This window comes from Entamoeba histolytica, genomic scaffold (assembly GCF_000208925.1).
Source record: "Entamoeba histolytica HM-1:IMSS scf_1104750517037 genomic scaffold, whole genome shotgun sequence".
Taxonomy (NCBI): Eukaryota; Evosea; order Mastigamoebida; family Endamoebidae; genus Entamoeba; species Entamoeba histolytica.
This window is the reverse complement of record NW_001915056.1, coordinates 1-19820: the sequence shown is the minus strand read 5'-3', so window position 1 is coordinate 19820 and position 19820 is coordinate 1. Positions and strand designations below refer to the sequence as shown.

General features: G+C 24.0%; 4 protein-coding genes across 4 annotated transcripts, besides 6 other annotated features; all 4 read right to left on the bottom strand.

Moving 5' to 3' along the window:
- Positions 1-14: 14 nt before the first annotated feature.
- On the bottom strand, positions 15-1907 carry EHI_047760 (ATP-binding cassette protein, putative; the record flags this gene model as incomplete). Its single annotated transcript, XM_001913940.1, has 1 exon — positions 15-1907. The coding sequence occupies one exon, from the start codon at positions 1905-1907 to the stop codon at positions 15-17; it is 1893 nt and encodes a 630-aa protein (XP_001913975.1).
- A 145-nt stretch (positions 1908-2052) lies between these two features.
- Positions 2053-3054, bottom strand: EHI_047750 (Nucleotide-binding protein, putative; the record flags this gene model as incomplete). The annotated part of the gene is made up of 1 exon (XM_645501.2): positions 2053-3054. One exon carries the CDS (start codon positions 3052-3054, stop codon positions 2053-2055), a length of 1002 nt encoding a protein of 333 aa, XP_650593.1.
- Positions 3055-3262: 208 nt separating this feature from the next.
- Positions 3263-4702, bottom strand: EHI_047740 (RNA methyltransferase, putative; the record flags this gene model as incomplete). Its single annotated transcript, XM_645502.1, has 1 exon — positions 3263-4702. One exon carries the CDS (start codon positions 4700-4702, stop codon positions 3263-3265), a length of 1440 nt encoding a protein of 479 aa, XP_650594.1.
- Positions 4703-4833: 131 nt separating this feature from the next.
- Positions 4834-6474, bottom strand: EHI_047730 (glucose-6-phosphate isomerase, putative; the record flags this gene model as incomplete). The annotated part of the gene is made up of 1 exon (XM_645503.2): positions 4834-6474. One exon carries the CDS (start codon positions 6472-6474, stop codon positions 4834-4836), a length of 1641 nt encoding a protein of 546 aa, XP_650595.1.
- Positions 6475-7337: 863 nt separating this feature from the next.
- Positions 7338-8481: a repeat region.
- Positions 8482-10024: 1543 nt separating this feature from the next.
- Positions 10025-14752: a repeat region.
- A 1870-nt stretch (positions 14753-16622) lies between these two features.
- Positions 16623-17032: a repeat region.
- Positions 16982-17165: a repeat region.
- Positions 17166-17181: 16 nt separating this feature from the next.
- Positions 17182-17718: a repeat region.
- Positions 17666-17914: a repeat region.
- Between the last annotated feature and the right edge of the window lie 1906 nt (positions 17915-19820).

Below are 19820 nucleotides of genomic sequence, written 5' to 3'. Positions count from 1 at the left end.
GTTTTAATTATTAATTAATTATCTTCATCATCAAGATCCATATCTTTCAATAACATATTCTTATAATCATTAAAGTCTCCATCAAATCGTTCAACAGTACCATTTCCTTTTACAACCCAAATTTCTTCACATGCAGATTCAATCATATGTTGATGATGTGAAATTAATACTAATCCACCTCCAAAAGTGGATAATCCTTCAATCAATGATTCAATTGAGTCTGCATCAAGATGATTTGTAGGTTCATCAAGAAGTAATAAATGTGGTTTTTTCCAACAAATTTCAGCAAAAACTAATCTACTTTTTTGACCACCTGATAATGTTTGTATTTGTTGTTTTGGAGTATCTCCTTTTAATCCAAATCTTCCAAGGAATTGTCTAATTTCTTGAATTTGAGCTGATGGGAATGTTTTTTGCATATATTCTATAGAAGAAATATCCATAGGTAATTGGTCAACATGATGTTGATGGAATCTACCAATTCTTAATTGTCTATCACGAGTAATAAATCCTGTTGTTTCTTTTAATTCTCCATCAATTAATTTCATTAATGTAGATTTACCTGTTCCATTTGGTCCAACTAATCCAATTCTACTTTTAAGATAAATTCCAAATTGTAAATCTCTAAAAATTGGTTGTTTTGCTCCTACATATTTAAATGAAACTTCATCAAATTGAACAGCACAAGTATCAAAATCTCCTGGATCAGGAAATTCAAAGACAGGTGCTTTTCCTTCTAATTCTTTACTTGCTTTTTCTTGTTTTGTTAATTGAACTTTTACTTTTTTCTTTTCTTCTCCTTTTTTCTTTGCTTTTTGTTGTTCTGCCTTTTCGATTCTTTTTTTCTTTTCATCTGAATTTTTTTTCATTTCTAATGCTTTTAAGAAACTACCATAATCACCTCTATATGTTGTTAATGTTTGATTAGTAAAATGAACAATATGATCACATACATTATTTAAAAATGATGTATCATGTGAAACAAGTAATAATGATTTTTTCCAATTCATTAAATAATGTTCTAACCAAATAACTGCATTTAAATCAAGATGATTTGTTGGTTCATCTAAAATTAATAAATCTGGTTGTAAAAATAATGCTGTAGCTAATGAAATTCTCATTCTCCATCCTCCTGAATATTCTTTAGTTGTTTTAGTTTTCATTTCATCTTCTGCAAATCCAAGTCCTTTTAATATTTTTAATGCTCTTGGTTCTGCTTTACTTGCTTCAATTTCTTTCATTCTTTCATAAATATCATTTAAATCATATGGTGGTTCTATATCTTCTTCTTCTATACTTTCTTCATGTTCTTCATTTTCTGGTTTTTTATCTTTTTCTGCTAATAATCTTTTTTCTTCATTAATTAACCATAATCTTTCAATATCTGCTTGTAATACTGTTTCTAATGGTGTTAATTCATTTCCTGGAACTTCTTGTTGAACATGTAAAATTCTAATATTTGCTGGAATATTACCAAAAGGAGTACCACTTTCTCTTCCTGAAATAGCACACATTAATACTGATTTACCAATTCCATTTTTTCCAACTAATCCATATTTTGATCCAAATCCCATTGTTAATGATGAATTATTAAGAAGAACTTTTCCTGGTACTTGTAATGTAAAATTTTCTATTTTAATATCCTTTGCTTTATCTTTATTACTACTTGAAAATGATGTTCCTTTTAAAAATACATAATCTGGCCATGCTTTACTTTCTGTTCCTTGTTTTCCAACTGAAACAATAGCACTATCTTTTGATCTTGTATTATATTTAACTTCTCCTTCTTCATTAACAAGTGGTGTAATATCATTTCCTTCTTTTTGAAGAGTTTTAGACTTTTTTGTATTTTTTTCTCCTTTAACTCGTTTAACTTTTTCCTTAGTTACTTTTTTAGCTTTAGGCATTATTATATTGTTATTTCTCAGTTATATTTCTCTTTTATTTCTTACTTTTTAGGGTTGTGTGTTTTTTTTTTTTCTTTCTTTCTTTCTTTTTCTTCTTTAAAACAGTTTGAAAATAACATAAAATTTGGTGTAACATTTCTTTCATTTAAAGATTTGTTATTATTTCCTTATATATTCGTTTGAAATTCTTTGTTGCTTCTGAGTCTGGATGTTCAAGGAAATATGGTGCTCCAATATCACATGAATGTGCAATTATTGGATCTAATGGAATTTTTCCTAAAAATTTAACTCCCATTTCTTCACACATTTGTTTTGCTCCTCCATGAGTTGGTGGGAAAATAGTACTTTCTTTATGACAACATGGACAAATAAAACCACTCATATTTTCTACTACTCCAATAATTGGTAATCCTATTTTCTTACAAAAATTAATTTCTTTTCTAACATCAATTAATGAAACATCTTGTGGTGTAGTAATAATAATAGCTCCATCAACATTACATTTATTTAAAATACTTACAATAGTTAAATGTTCATCAGATGTTCCTGGTGGTGTATCAATAATTAAATAATCAAGTTCTCCCCAATCAACATCATGAATAAATTGTCTTATTAATGAATTTTTCTTTGGTCCTTTCCATACAACAGCAGTTTCAGTTGCTACAAGATATCCAATACTCATAGTACATAAATTTTCTGTGACATAAATTGGTTGTAATCCTGTCATTCCACTAGTAACATTCACTCCAATTTGTCCAAACATTTGTGGAATAGAAGGTCCACAAATATCATAATCACATAATCCTACTTGTTTATCTTCTGAAAGAACCCATGAGAATTGAGTAGCAAATGTACTTTTTCCAACACCTCCTTTTCCTGATAATATTACATATTTATGTTTAATTCCTTTTAATTTTTCAATAATTTCTTCAAGTTCTCTGTCTGGTCCATTATTTCCTCCTCCACATTTTCCTTTTGATGGACAACTATCACAATTATGTGAACATCCTCCTTGAGATGAAGTACTTGATGAACATGAACCTTTTGATGGACATCCATCACAATTATGTGAACAATTTGATGGATTAGGTAATTGATTACAATTACCTTTTAAAGAACAATTTGAACAATTATGAGAACAACTCATAAGAATAATAAAATACAAGTTTTGTTTTTATTTCTCTTTTTTTTTTTTTTTAATAAAATTGTTATAAACAAAATGGTAGGACGTATGATGAAGTTAAGGTCCATTACGTTTTTAATTTTTTATTCTACTTTTGAAGTATTCCTTTTTCCTTTTCAAACAAGAATGGATAGAATGTAGTGTAATATAAATTAAAAATTAAAAATTCATTTCAATTAGGTGAGTTTATTTTCTTTAATAAACAAACTGTTTCTACATGTGGTGTATTTGGAAACATATCAACTAAAGTAATATTTTTAACTTTATATCCATTTTGTTCTAATACAATTAAATCTCTAATTAATGTTGTTGGCATACATGAAACATAAACAATTGTTTGAGCACCATATTTAATAATTTTTGATAATGCATTAGGATGAATACCTGTTCTTGGAGGATCAAGAACAATTAATTCTGGTCTATTTTCTTGAAGTTGATCTAATTCAATATTAACATCAGCAGCTCTAAATTCACAATTAGTTAATTTATTTAATTCAGCATTTAATTTTGCTGCACGTATTGCGTCTTGATTTAATTCAACACCAATAATTTTTTTACAAATTGGAGAAAGAAGTTGAGTAATAGTTCCTGTACCACAATATAAATCAAAAATAATATCACAACGTATTGTAGTTATATAGTCTCTTACTGTTTGATATAATACTTCAGCACCAAGTGAATTTGTTTGGAAGAAAGACATTGGTGTAATTTTAAAATGTAATCCAAGTAATTCTTCAGTAATATAATCATTTCCATATAATACGTTCATTTTATCATATCCAACAATATCTGTTATATCATCAAAAATACAATGAATAATACTAACAAGTTTTCCCATTAAAGGAAGTTCTAATAATTTATTTTTTAATTCATTTAAATCAACATTAAGTTGAGATGAAGTAATTAAACAATACATAATTTCATTAGTTTTCTTTGCTTTTCTAATTAATAAATTTCTTAAATATCCAGTATGTTTAATTTTATTATAATGTGGTATATTCTTTATTCTAAAATAATCTCTTGTAAATAAAAGAAGTTCATTAAAATCTTTATCAACTATTCTACAATCAATTGTTGTTACTACATCATTAAAATGATACATTTTATGTAATCCACATTCTAATGGTCCTCCAATATATCCATCTCCAAATGTATAATCCATTCGATTTCTATATCCAATATTGATTGGACTTGCTTTAATTCCATCAAATTGATAGTCTTTTATTTCTTTATTTATCATTTGTAATACTTGTGTTTTCTTCATTTCTAATTGATGTTGATATCCCATACTTTGATATAAACATCCTCCACATTCTTTATTATGTTTACAAATATCTTCTACATCTTCAAATGGTGATTTTTCAATTACTTCAACACTTCCTCCTGGACATTTTCCTTTTCTAATTTTACAAATACAAAATGATACTTTTTGTCCTGGAATAACATGATCTAACATAATTCTTCTTCCTTCAAAATTTACAACTCCTTTTCCTCCAAATTCTACTGAATCAACAATTCCTTCATATCTTGTTTTTCTTCTTAATTCAATTGGTTTTGTTGTTTTAATACTTTTTTCTTTATTATCATTATTATCAATTGGAGAAGAAGACATTAAAATGAATAAAATAACTTCTTTATAAGTTTTATTTTTTTTTTTAAAAAAGGGTTTTCTTTTATCTTTTTCTTATTCCATTAAAACTTGTTTATATTCTCTTTTAAAATATTCTTTAATTCTTTATTCAATTAGTTTTTTCTCATATCTTTAACAAGATTAATAAGTCCACTTGTAGAACCATCATGTTTATTAACAAGACCTTCTGCTTCAAGATCTTTTTCAACTGCTTTAGCAAGTTGTTTTCCAAGTTCAACTCCCCATTGATCAAATGAATTAACATTCCAAATACATCCTTGAACAAATATTTTATGTTCATACATAGCAATTAATGAACCAAGTACATATGGTGTCATTTTCTTAAAAACAATAGAATTAGTTGGTCTATTTCCTGGGAATAATTTATGTGGAAGAAGTTCTTTAATACGTTCATCTGACATACCTGTTGCTTTTAATTCTCCAATAACTTGTTCTTCAGTTTTACCCATCATTAATGCTTCTGTTTGTGCAATAAAATTAGCTAAAAGAACAGTATGATGTTTTCCAATTGGATTTAAACTATTTGCTGGAATAATAAAATCTGCTGGAATTAATTTAGTTCCTTGATGAAGAAGTTGATAAAATGCATGTTGTCCATTAGTTCCTGGTTCTCCCCAAATAATTGGACCAGTAGTATAATTAACTACTTTTCCATCTTTAGTAATTCTTTTACCATTACTTTCCATATCTCCTTGTTGGAAATAAGCAGCAAATCTATGAAGATATTGATCATATGGAAGAATAGCATGTGATTGTGCTTGATATAAATTATTATACCATACTCCAAGAACAGCAAGTATAACTGGAATATTATGTGCAAATTCTGTATTTCTAAAATGTTTATCCATAGCATGTGCTCCTGAAAGAAGATCAAGAAATCCTTGTTCTCCAATAGAAATCATAATAGTCAATCCAATAGCACTCCAAAGTGAATATCTTCCTCCAACCCAATCCCAAAATTCAAACATATTATCTGTATTTATACCAAATTTTGAAACTTCTGTTGCATTTGTTGATACTGCTACAAAATGTTTTGAAACTGCTTCTTCATTTCCTGTTTTTTCTACAAACCATTTACGTGCAGAATGTGCATTCATTAATGTTTCAGCTGTTGTAAATGTTTTTGAACAAATAACAAAAAGTGTAGTTTCGGGATTACATTTCTTTAAAGCTTCTACCATATGTGTTCCATCAACATTTGAAACATAATGAAGTGTTAATCGTTCATGTTGATAATATTTAAGTGCTTCTGTAACCATAACAGGTCCAAGATCACTTCCTCCAATTCCAATATTAACAATGTCTGTAAATTCTTTACCAGTATATCCTTTAATACTTCCATTTCTTACTCCTTCTGCAAATTTTCCCATTTTATTAAGAACTGCATTAACACCTGGCATAACATCTTTTCCATCAACAAGTACTGGATTATTACTTCTATTTCTAAGTGCTGTATGAAGAACTGCTCTTTTTTCTGTAGTATTAATTTTAACTCCTGTAAATTCTGCTTCAATTTTTTCTTTTAAATGAACTGCTTCACATAATTTAATTAAAAGTTTCATTGTTTCTTCATCAATAAGGTTCTTTGAATAATCTACAAAAATATCTTCAAATTGAAGTGAAAACTTTTTAAATCGTTCTGGATCTTTACTAAATGCTTCTTTCATAACAAATGTTTTCATTTGTTCATACTTTGCTTCAAGAGCTTTATATTCAGGAAGAGTTGGTAACATTTTATTATCAATGTTTAAAAACTCTTTATTCTCCTTTTTATTTCTTCTCTTTGATTGCGTTGATCCACGTGTGATAGAAGGGTTATTCTTTCGTTTTTTTGGATTTTTTCATTCCTTTGTTGTTCTGTTATCTTTTTTTGTTTTTGATGATGTTTTTTTATAAAGAAATTGTTTTGAATGAATTAATTTGTAATGGAGAAAATAACTGTCATATAACCTTTATAAAAGTGTTACTCACAAAATAAATAAAAGAAAATGAAGCATTTTTAAATACATTGAAAGAATGTATAATTGATATAATTATTTGAATGTCAACCATTTAAAAAAATTGGTTAAGATAGAAAAGATATAAATGAAAGTCAAAACAAAAATAAATTACTTCTCAATTTTGTTCTTAAAAATTAAAGAATTATATCCTTAATTTGGTTTATCAAATAATTCTTTTTTTTAATAAATGACATTATATTTAAAATAAGTTGTTATTTATTGAATTTGTTTCCTTTATTTGATAATTAAGAAGAAAAATATCTTTATCATATTAACTGTTATTTGTTTTATATCATTTATATATTTTTCTTTTTCTTCATTTGGTGGGTGTATTAATTTGATATTTACAATATAATTTAATAAGTTTTAAAATGAGACAACTTTCATATGTATTTGTAGGTAATACTTTTAATTTATTATCACTATTGAATTATATCTAAGTAACTGGTACTTTTTACAAAATAACCTTTTTCTCATGAAACAAATCATTTATATTGTAATTTTTTCTATTATAATATTCATTTACATTATCTAAAGTTTTTTTTGACAATAAACCCAAAAGAATAATCTTATTTTCATAATAAAGTAGAGAATAATAAAAAGCAATTAATTAAATATTAATAGAACTAGTTTCTATTGTTAATGGATCAGGAGAGACTAATCCAAATGAGTATTCTTCTTCTAGTAGTTCTACGGAGTATGTTTGGTTGTGATTGAAGCAATATTCCATAACATCAATCATATTTTTTATTACAAGGTCTTTAATTTCTTTCTCGATGTCAATGTCAATTTTTAATTCTTTAATTAATTTATTACTTTCTTTATTTATTAATCTATTAATTGAAATTACTACTGGAATTATTCTGACATCTTTTATTTTCTCTATTTTCATTAGAATATTCTTTAATTCCTTATACTTATTTCTTTTCTTCATTTATTCTCCATTAATATTGTGATCAGCCACAATCGTCATATCAAATAATAGACTAGTTTGATTCTTTTTATCTAATACGTATATGTCTGATCTTTTGTGGTATTGTCATTCACTTTTATGCATTATTTGTTCCATATCATTGTAATGTCTTTATATTGGAACATTGTTTCATATGGGGGTTTTTTATATTGATTATTTCCTGTGTATTTTCTTATTAATCAATATTATTATGCCGATATTATCATGTTTTTCTATTTGTGATTTTTATAACAAATACAAGATAGTAAAATGTGTTCTACTGTGGCTATCTTGTCTTTACAAAGTGTTGAGTATTTCAATCTTTCATTTTTCATTATTTTTGCTTTTCTATACCCACAAAATATTGCACCATCTTGCATTTTAGTTAATTGTAGAAATGCATTTTTCTTAATATTGATTGACTTCCATGCTTTCACTGTAGTAGTTTTATCTACTCATTTTGACTCAAACCATCTTCTAAAGTGTCCATTTGTCTGATGACACTTCCATTTTTTGATGTATTTGTCAATAATTTCTTTATTTCTACTACTTCTTTTTCTTTTTTCTTTTCAATCCCTTCATTTATTATTTCTTCTATTTTTGTTTCATTTATTTTATGAATCATTATTTTTTAATTCTATTCCACATTCATTTCTTACTGTACCATCTATCTAATATGTTATTTCTATTTCACATTCCCTTGTACAGTAGTACATTCCTGTTCTTACTAATTCAATAACATATTCAACCATCATACTTACTAATACTGCATTTAACATTTATTTCTATCGAATTTTACAAATAATTAAAACAAGAGAATAAGTTGTATAAAATATAAAAGTATTAAAATGAAGTATGTTGAATAAATAATAAGATGTTGTAAGAATATTAAAGTGATAATAATTATTCTAAATTATGAATTAATAATTATATATAATGGTAACTATCATATAGTTAATAGAAATGATAAAATGAATGAGAATTAACATGAATTATAAATATAATAAAACAATAGAAATAAAATACGAAATAACAAATAACAAATAATTATATTCTACAATATTGAATATATTCAAAATATAAATAAATAAGAATAAATTGACTATTGAATAATAAATGAATATAATAGAAATAAAAGATAATACCACACTCTTGATAAAATAAGTAGAAATAAAGAATCTAAAATCTATATATTCAATCAAATAATATTCATATCATTTATTAAATCATTTGAACAATATGATAAATATTAAAATTATGAAAATCAAATAATAAGACATAATAAATCAAATAGAATACAATGATGGAAATTGATTGATAAGAAAAGAGATAAATTGAAATAATTACTGATTAGAATTATAAAACGTATTTATCATAAAAACAAAATGAAAAATAATAAAACAAATTCTAAATATTTAAAAATAATATAAAATAAAAGATGCACTATCCAGGAATCGAACCTGGATATCCACCTTTGAAGATGGATTTCTACTACTAGACTCTTTGTGCTTCCCATTATATTTTTCATTTCTTATTATTTCTTTATATTCTTATTTATTTTAATAACAAAAACACAAAACATTCATAAATGCAAAATATCTTCCAAATTATTATTTTATTGTCAATAATGTCTACTTATCCATAATCAATAAATGAAACAAAATCATAAAATATCAATCAAATAAAATGTATTAAATTATTTATTCATTATTTATTTATTTTTATATTATTTGATTTTCATATTTATTATTCTTGAAACTGTATATCTCTTCATTCATTTCTTTTCTTTATATTCCTTATTTCTTTCTTCTTTTTTTTATCATTGATTTAACTTTCTCATTTTTCTTTTCTTTCAATATACTTCTTATTCTATATTATCCTTTTCTTTCTTTTTTATTCTCATTGAATTATCATTTATTTCTTTCATTATTATTATATTATTATTTATAATTTCATTTATTATTAATATCACCATTTATATCTTTTTCTTTTCTTATTATTATTCTTTCATATTATATTATTTCATTCGTTATATTATTATTTATTATATTTCTTATTAAATTACTTCATCATAATCAATTATTATTTGATATTTCATTATTTGATTTTGTATTAATGTTTATGTGTTGTTTCTGATTTTTATTATTCATTTCTCTTTCATTTTCATTTAATAAAATAGAAGAATAAAAATAATGAAAGAAGATAAATAAAATAAGAATAAAATAAGATAAAGTCAATGATATTGTTATTATATTATTATGTTATTTTAGTTTTGATTTTATATTTATTATTTTATTTTTATCTTTTCTTCTTTTGAATGGAATGTTACGAAGATGTTACCAACAAGGGTACTCAACAAGAAATAGAATCAAAAAACTCAATAATCACTATCAAAGGAACAATAGTCATAAAATGTTCAATAACTACACTATAAGAAATATTGCCCTAATAACACTTTCAACAGAATATCAAAATACTCAGATTATTACAGAAAATATTATAACCAAAATTATTACAATCCTAGAAGAAAGGTTAACAAGTATTATCATCGAAATGAACGGTTTGGAATAAGAAAATATAAGAATAAAGGATATTATAAGAAAAGACAAGGATGGAAGAATAAAAGGAAAGAAGAAAACACAAAAACAATACAAAAATGGATGAAAAGATTTGAAGAATTAGAGAGACTAGTTAAAGAGAAATTAGAGATAACAACAGAGGTGAAAGAAGAAGAAACGCTAATGGAAATAGAAGAAAAAGAAAAAATAATACAAGAAAAATCGACTCAAGAGAATGAAGAAAGACAAGAAGAAGAGAAACAAACAATAATAGAAAAATATGAAGAAGAAAGAAGAAAAATTACTAAAAAATTTGAAGAAGAGATAATGAAAATGAAGATAAAATTTGAGAAAGAAAAAAAAAGAGTTAGAAATGACGATAAAGAGCAAAGAAGAAATTCAAAAACAAAGAAAACAAGAAGAGAGGAAAAATAGAGGGATAAAAAGAACAAGAAGAAGCTAGAAAGAGAGAACAAGAGATAGAAAGACTAAAAAGCACACATGCTATAGAAATAAATAAAAAAGAAGAAAAATCAGAACACTTAAAGGAAAACTAGAGAAACAAGAAAAAGAGAAAGAAATCCAAGAGATTAAAGAAAAGAAAGAGATTAAAGAAATCAACAAAAAGAGAGAAGAAGAAATAAAGAAAACAAAAGAAAAGATAGACAAGATTAAAGAAGAAATGGAGAAGATTAGAAAGATGAAAGGCAAAGAAATAGAAGAAAAAGACAAGATAATAGAAGAAGAAAGGAAAGAAAACATAGAAAAAGAAGAAGAAATGAAGGAAAAGGTAAAAGAGAAGAAAGGAATAGAGAACAAATACTTACAAGAACAAATTGATAAAAGTGTGATAGAAAGTAAAGTAATGAAAGAAAGAAGGAAAACACAATTACTAATAAATGGAATAGAAAAAAGATGAATAAACGTAGAAGAAATATTTAAAGAACAAGAAGAAGATGAGGAGGAGGAAAGAAATTTTCAAAGACAGAAGAAGAAAAGAACAAGGATGAAAGAGACAGAACAAGGGACAATTATACGACGAGCATCATCAGTGACAGAAATGATGAATATAATATGGAAAGAAAAGAAGAAGATGATTATAATAGAAGAAGAACAAGAGAATAAAGAAGAAGAAGAAGTGAAACAAGGAGAAGAGAAGAAACAGAACTAAGGAAGAAAGAATATATTTGTTATGGAATTAATATAATGAATATTAAATTAAAAAAGAAATTAAGAAAAGAAGAAATAAAAAGAATATTAGAAGAATACCATATTGATATTACAATCGAAGAATATATAAAAACAGTTAAAAGAAGTAAAGGAATTAAAAAAGAAAACATAGAATACATTAATAAGAAAGTAGAAGAAATGATTAAAGAAGAAGATAATATAGAAAATGAAAAGATTAGAGAGATTAATAGAAAGAAAAAGAAAAAGAGATTGATATAGAATATATAGAAGAGTTAATAAAGAAAAGTAAAAGAAAAGAAATCAAAGAGTGTATATACATTGGATATTATTTCAATAAAGAAATATGTGAAGAGATAATAAGATATATTGATGAAAATGTGAATGAAAGAAGGAGATATTAATGAGATACAAGAAGACATTTACCGAATAACATACATAATAAAGAAGTATTTAGAAAACAAATTCATAGGATTTAAGAAATAATATGAAGTAGTAATACAAAGCATGATAAATAAACTAAAAGACATGCTAATAAGAGGAAACTATAAAAGGTTAAGAAGGATATTAAGAATAAGAAAAATGATAGAAGAAAAGATAAGAGGAGAAGTAAATGAAGAAATAAAACAATTAGAATACTTAAAAGAAATGAGGAAAAAAGAAGTAGACTTAAACAAAAGTGAAAGAACAAGAATCTACAGAAACAAAATCATGAACACTACTGGAAAAAAAGAAATAAGAAAGGAAATAGGAAGAGAAGAACAACCAAGTGAAGAAGACACAAAAGAGTTTTGAATAAGACATATAACAGAGGAAAAAGAATAAAGAAAGAGAATGAAAGAATAAAAGAGATGATTGAAGAGAGTAATAGAAGGAATTTGAAAAGAATAATAATCACAAAAAAACATAGAGAATGTGATAACAAGAATACCATCATGGAAAGCACCAGTGATTGACAGCATTCAGGGATACTACTGGAAAAGATTAGAGAGTGTTAGAGACAGATTAATTATAGTGTTTAATGAATGGTTAGACACTCCAGAAAACATCCCAATAGAAATGCTAACAGGAAGAACTATTCTAATACACAAAGGAGGAGATAGCAAAAAGCAGAGAATTATATACCAATAACATGTCTTAATGTAATAATGAAAATCTTTACTTCAATCATAAAGAGAAAGATAGAAGAACAACTAGCAAATAATGAATATAAATACCAAATTAATAAGAGTCAATATGGGAATAAGAAAAGAAGTCTAGCAGCAAAAGAAGTATCATAAGTTTATGAGAAAGAAATGAAAGAGAAGTACAGAAGAAAAGATATTTAGAATCATTCTATGACATTAGAAAAGCATATGATACAGTTAATCATGAAGGTTAGAAATTGTATTAAGATACTTCAAAATACCATTTCAAATAACTGAATTGATAAAAAGTATGAGTAGTAGATGGAGAATAAGAATAGGATATAGATATAAAGAAGAAATAAGAGAAGTTAAAATAAAGAATGGTATATTACAAGGAGATTCCCTTTCTCCACTCCTATTCATATTACAAATGAATATCATTTCTGATGTTATTGATAAAACAAATGAGAAATGAATAAAAGTGACACACGTACTATACATGGATGATATTAAAGTAACAAGTGAAACAAAAAAAGGAATGGAAATAGTGCATAAAATATAATAGAAACAATAGAAGTAATAGGAATGGAAGTTAATGTAAGTAAAAGTGGATTAATGAAGAAAGGAAATATAGGAATACCAGATAATATGAAAAACATTCCAATAGTAGACTCAGAACATCAATATAAGTATTTAGGTGTTTATCAATTCACAAGAAATGATGAATTGGGATGTATTGAAAGAATAAGTAAAAGTATAGAAGAAGGAATAAAAGAAATCAATAAAGGGAATGACAGTAGTATGAATCATATTAACCGAATTAATACAGAAATAATTCCTAAGTTCACATATAGTACATTTGTAGTTAAATAACCAATTATGAAGCTGATAGAAATAGATAAAATGATAAGGAGAGAAATGAAAGAAAGATTAATAGAGCATGAATGTGTAGTAGTAGATTATAAGTAAATCAAAATAAAATGGGAGATGGAATGAAAAACATTAGAGATGAATATGCAGTTGAATTAATAAGAACTATTTTGTATTACACATGGAAAAGAGGAGATAGAATAGGAGACATGATAGGAATAAATGAAAAGAAGAATGGAATGTTGAATAGATTGTATAAAGCATGTTGAAAAAGAATAAACAAAGAAGAATTTAGAAAAATATTAACAGAAGAAAGAGGAAAAAGGGATAAAAACAGAATAATTAAGTATGTGAAAGAGAAGTTCCAAGAAGATTATATCAATAAATGGAGAAACAAGAAAGTAAGTAGTGAAATATTGAAAGGATTTGAGGATAAAATGACTGAGCAAAATAAAACAATTAAATTATGGAAAGGAATTAATGTTATAAGAAAAGCATATATACAAATAAAGAAGATGGAAGAGAAAGCAACAAATGTAGGAGTAAGGAAAGCATTAATGAAACATGACATGAGATATGCAATGTGTCCAATATGTAATAAGATAGCAACAATAGATCATATTCTTTTGAATTATATAATCACTAAGAAAACACAAATGAATAAACATGATAGAATATGAGAATATATATGGAGGAGTTTAAAGATTAAATACCAATTATATGAAAACAAAGAAAAGATGAAGATGAGAGAAGAAGAAAATACAAAGAAATTAATAATAAGGAAAGAAGAATTAGGAAAGAATGAAAGAAGAATAGAGAAAGATAAAATACTTATAGTTTGGAATCACGAAGTAGTAAACAGAAGTGAAGACAAATTCCATAAAAGAATAGATATTTATGTCAGAGACTTAAATAAGAAAGAAGCAATGATTATAGATATGAGAATAGTAAGAGATAAAAACATAAGTAAAGCATTTACAGATAAGATTAATATGTATTCAAAACTACACGAACATATAAGAAAGATAGAAAGATTAGTGCGAGTAATAGTTATAGCAGTAGTAATAACAGTGAGTTGATTAATAAACAAAGAAACAGTTAGATTACTAAAAGCAGAATGAATAGAAATACCAAGGGAAATAATGACAAAAGAGATTGTAATAACAAATATGAAAGATATTATGAGATATTGTAAAGACTATTCTGGAGAATACAGCAATGTAGAAGTACCAGAAGAAGACTCTCAGGAGAGTGAAGGAAGGGAAGAAATTCTCACCTGAACAATATGTTAAAAGTTATTAAACCTTAATTTAACTTTTATTCTTATTTTATTTTCATCTTTTATAAACTAAAATTCTTCTTTTTGTTAATTCCTCTTTTCTAAACATCACTCATTTCTTCTATTTCATTCTATTTTCTTTATTCTTGTTGCTATTTTATTTCTATTTTCTTTCCATTATTTGAGAAAAAACACCCTCATTGGGTGTGAAAATTTCATTAAATGAAATAAAATAAATCAACATTGAATTATGTCAATTTTTAATTCATCATTTCATTCATTGGCAGATGAATGAAATGTTCATATTCTTCATTGTTTTGTTTTTATTCTTTTTTATTTCATTTTCAATTAATCAAGATTGAATCATTTCATTTGAACTACTATGATTCGTTTTGGTGTGAAATCATGGTTTCCACAAAGTGCATTTTCAATTCCTTCATATTCAAATGAAAATTGATAACACCATGACTTTGTTTTATTATTTTCTTTATAAACACGGATATCACAAAGTCCAAGTAATCCGAATCCAAATTCAAACAAATAATCATGTGATTGATTATATAAACAAAATGCAAATTCTGGATGTTTAATATCAAATTTCATCATTCCTTTTATTCTTCCATTTGATTCTAATGAAAATAAAAATGATTTTGAGTCATATATCCATTTATCAACTTTATTAATTTTAGAATCAACATATCCTCCAAATTTATTTCCTTCTTCATCTTCAATAATAATTATTACATATTCTTTATTCATCATTCTTTGATCAAATACTGATATATCTTTATTCCAATTATCATTATCTGAATCAAATATTATATTTCCTACTTTTCTATTTGTCCATTCTTCTATTAGTAACATTTCTTCCATTGTGTTCATTCCTTTCATTCTTTGCAATCGCTCTTCTTCTTGTTTCTTTCTCTCTTCTTCTTTTCTTTCTTCTTCTTTTCTCTTCCTTTCTTCTTCTTGTCTCATCCTTTCTTTTTCTTCATCTTCTTCTTTTCTCTTCTTTCTTTCTAAATAATCACTGTATTGCTTTTTCCATTTTTCTTTCTTTTTATTAAATTCTTTTGTTATTTTATCTCTTTCTTCTGGTGCTCTGAATAGTTTATTTTCCATTACCATTTCTTCAATTGAAATGATGTTGTCTATAAGTTCATTCCGTGTTTTACCTAGTGTTTCTTCATCATGATTACATTCTTCTATGATTCTTAATATTTGTTTCTTCATTATTTCTATTTGGTTGATTGTTTCTTGACTTTTTTCTATTACTGACTTTCTTCTTTTTTCTGTTTCATCCATTCTATCAATTATTCCTTCTCCTCTTTTAATTGCTTCTGAATATTCTTCATTCTCTTTTACTTCAAATATTTCATTTTTAATACTTCCCAAATAATATTGATATTTCTTATTAACATCATCAATTGATTGTTGGATATGTGGAAGTACTTCTGCTACTTCTTTATACAATTGGTTGTTCTTGTTTATTAACTCTTCCATTTTAATTTAAATTGATGTTTATAAGTTCAAAATATGGATGTTTAAATAGTTAATACACGTTATTAACACATCATGTCAAACATTATTTTTAACATCACTCTATTTTAAATAAATGTTATTTTTATCATTTTTTAGAATAACAATAAATATATAATAATATTAATAATATAATAATAATAAAATTATAATATTATTATTTTCTATAATTAGTTTATTTTTTGTGTTTTTTCATTTTTTTAACAAAAACAATATTCATTTTTATTTTTATTATTTCATCTTTTGTTATTTGAATTTTTCTTGTTTCTTTTATTCTTGGAGGATATGAAGAAATTAAAAAGTAAGAAGGAAAATATGATATAATAATCACAAAGAAATATATTGAAACAAAAATAAAAAGATAGTTGAAAGAAAAACACATCAATTATGATTAACCTCATCTTTAGATTTTCATCATGTTGAGAAGTGAGCAAATCAGTTTCTTCAAAATGCTTTATTTCTATTGAAATATTGTTTTTTTTTCAACCATGCTTGAATTAAATGGTTCATCATTTAAGTTACTGCCTGATTTTTGTTTTAATTTTAATGAGTAATAAGTTATTTGTCATTCTTTATATTGTTGTTTTAAGGAGAGTATATCCATAACATAATGATTATTGTTCATCTCCTTTATCATCATCTTCTTCTCTTAAAGAAACACTGTTCATAGGTAATATTCTTATATTCAAATTCACATACGGCAGTAACAATTATATATGCATCTTCTTTAATAAATTATAATTCTTGATACATAATACTCACCTTAATAAATAATAATAAATAATAAATTACTGTGAAATAGATATTATCTCACTAAAGTCACGTCATAACCAGATGATACTTTGAAGATTTTAAATATGGGAATATTTTATTGTTGAATATAGTGTATTTGACGTGCCATCTTCAAATCTATTCAAGAATAAACAATAAACTAATGACTAATGATTTTAACTTATTGTTCATGTGAGAATTTCTTCACAACACTCACAATCTCCAGAGTATACTTCTACTTATTCTTCTACATCACTGTATTTTCATGAATGTTCACCTCAATGTTTCATAATGTCTTTCATATATGATATTACAATATCTTTTACCATTATTTTCAGTCGAATTTTAATTCATTCATTTCTCAACAATCTAACTCTTTCTTTATTTATCAATCTTCCTACTGTTATTATGAATGATATAACTATTACTCTTATTATTCTTTCTATTTTTCTGATATATTCTTGTATTTTCATATATTTGTTTTATCTGTAAATGTTTTACTTATGTTTTTATCTCTTACTATTGTCATATCTATAATCACTGCTTCTTTCTTATTTAAATCTCTGACACAAATAGCTTATCTTTTATCAAAGTTTTCATTCTTATTTATTATTTCTTGATTCAAACCACAAGTATTTTATCTTTCTCTATTCTTCTTCTCATCTTTTCTTTATTTCTTCATCTTTATATATTTCATATTTAATTTTTAAATCTTTCCATATATATTCTCCTATTCTATCATGTTTATTCATCTGTGATTTTTTAGTGATTATACAGTTGAGAATGACATTATTTATTGTTGGTATTTTATTACAGATATTACACATTGCATATTGTGGTTCGTTTGTCCAAATTACTTTCCTTATTCTATTATTTCTTACTTTTTCTTGGCAACGAAAAAAAGCAAATAATTGAAAAAGAAGAGAATGAAAGATATAAAAGAATAAAAAGAAAGTAAGAAGTAGAATATGATGAAGAAAGAATAAAAGTAGAAAGGAGAGATTATAAAAATAAAGAAGATAAAGAGTAATAAAACAAAAGAGATGATAAAAGAAGAAAAGAAAGAAAAAAAATAAAGGATGCAAATTTTATTGAAACAAATAAAAAAAGCGCAAAATTTAATGATGCAAAAATTAATGATGCAAAATATTTAGCAACATATTTTATGGATGCAAAATATTTTGAAATAAAAATAAATCATCATTTGATATTATTATATTTGATAATAAATTATATTATATATTAAATACATCATATTTCTTTATTATTTATCTTTCTTTTTATTATTTCATATATTACATTATTATTCATTCATTTATTATTTATATTTCATTTATTAAATAAAATGAAAATGAAATTGTAAAATATCAATCAATTAAATATTCATGAATAATAATTTATTAATATTTAATAATTGAAATAATAAATAATAAAGTAACAATAATGATATATTCAATATATTCTTTATTTGATTTGTTCAATATTAGATTATTCTATTTCATTATCATTTCATTGTCTTCATTATTTCATTTATTATTTCATATTCATTTATTATTTGTTTTAAAATCAAATAAACAATAATATTGATATTTATTCATCATATTCATTTAATATAATAAATATACACAACATTTCAGAATAAAGAATGAATATTTAACATTGAAAATATTGATTATATTTAATATTTTGTTCAACATAAAATCAATAAAACATATATTTTGATAATACACAAATGAAATATTAAAGAAATATACAATACTCAAGAACTAATAAAAAAGAAATAAAAAGAATGAATGAATATAAAATTGATAAATAATAGAAGAAAGAAATAGAAAAACAACGAAAAACAAATAATATAAAAATAATATAAATATATAAAAGAATAAAAAGAAAGTGTGAAGAAGAAAGAATATAAAAATAATAAATCACAAAGAGATGATAAAAGAAGAAAAGAAGAAATAAAAAGTGTATTTTTAATGTAAAAATTAGAAATATGAAATAAAAGTGTCTAATTTAATGATGTAAAATAATTAATATTATTTTATTAATGAAAAATATTTTATTATTTTTATGTTATTGTTCATATGTATAATTTCATCATGATATTTATTATATATTCAATCATATGTGTTATGTTATTATAAGATATAATAAGTGATAAAATATAAATGAAAATGATATGAATATATGACATAGAATATAGAAAAACAAAAGAATAATAAGAATAAATGATAAATATAGAAATGATAATAAATGATATAATAATAAAATCAAAATATAAAAGATAAATTTAATATTAATATAAAACAAAAGAGAATAAATATAAAATGAAAATAGATATAAATGATAATAATATAAAAATGATAAAGATGAATAAACAAATACATCTAGATAGAAAAGAATAACAATAAGAAAATCTAAATAATATAAACATAAAAATAATAAAACAAGAAGAATATAATAATATAATAATATATAGATAATAAGAAGAATACAATGATATAGATAATATAAACAGAGAAATAAATATAAAAATAAGATAGATAAATAACATAATAATAAAAGAATAAAAATAATAAAAATAAATATGAATAATCAAATAATCTATTTCATTAATATTTCATACAAAATGACTACAAATGAATATAAAATATAAACATAAATATTTATATATTCTGTATTTATCATACTTTTTTATTTTTTTATTTTTATTTTAGGAGCAAAATATAATAAAGTGGAATATTCTATGGATGCAAATTATTTTGCATCTTTTTTCATTTTTGTAATTTATTTAG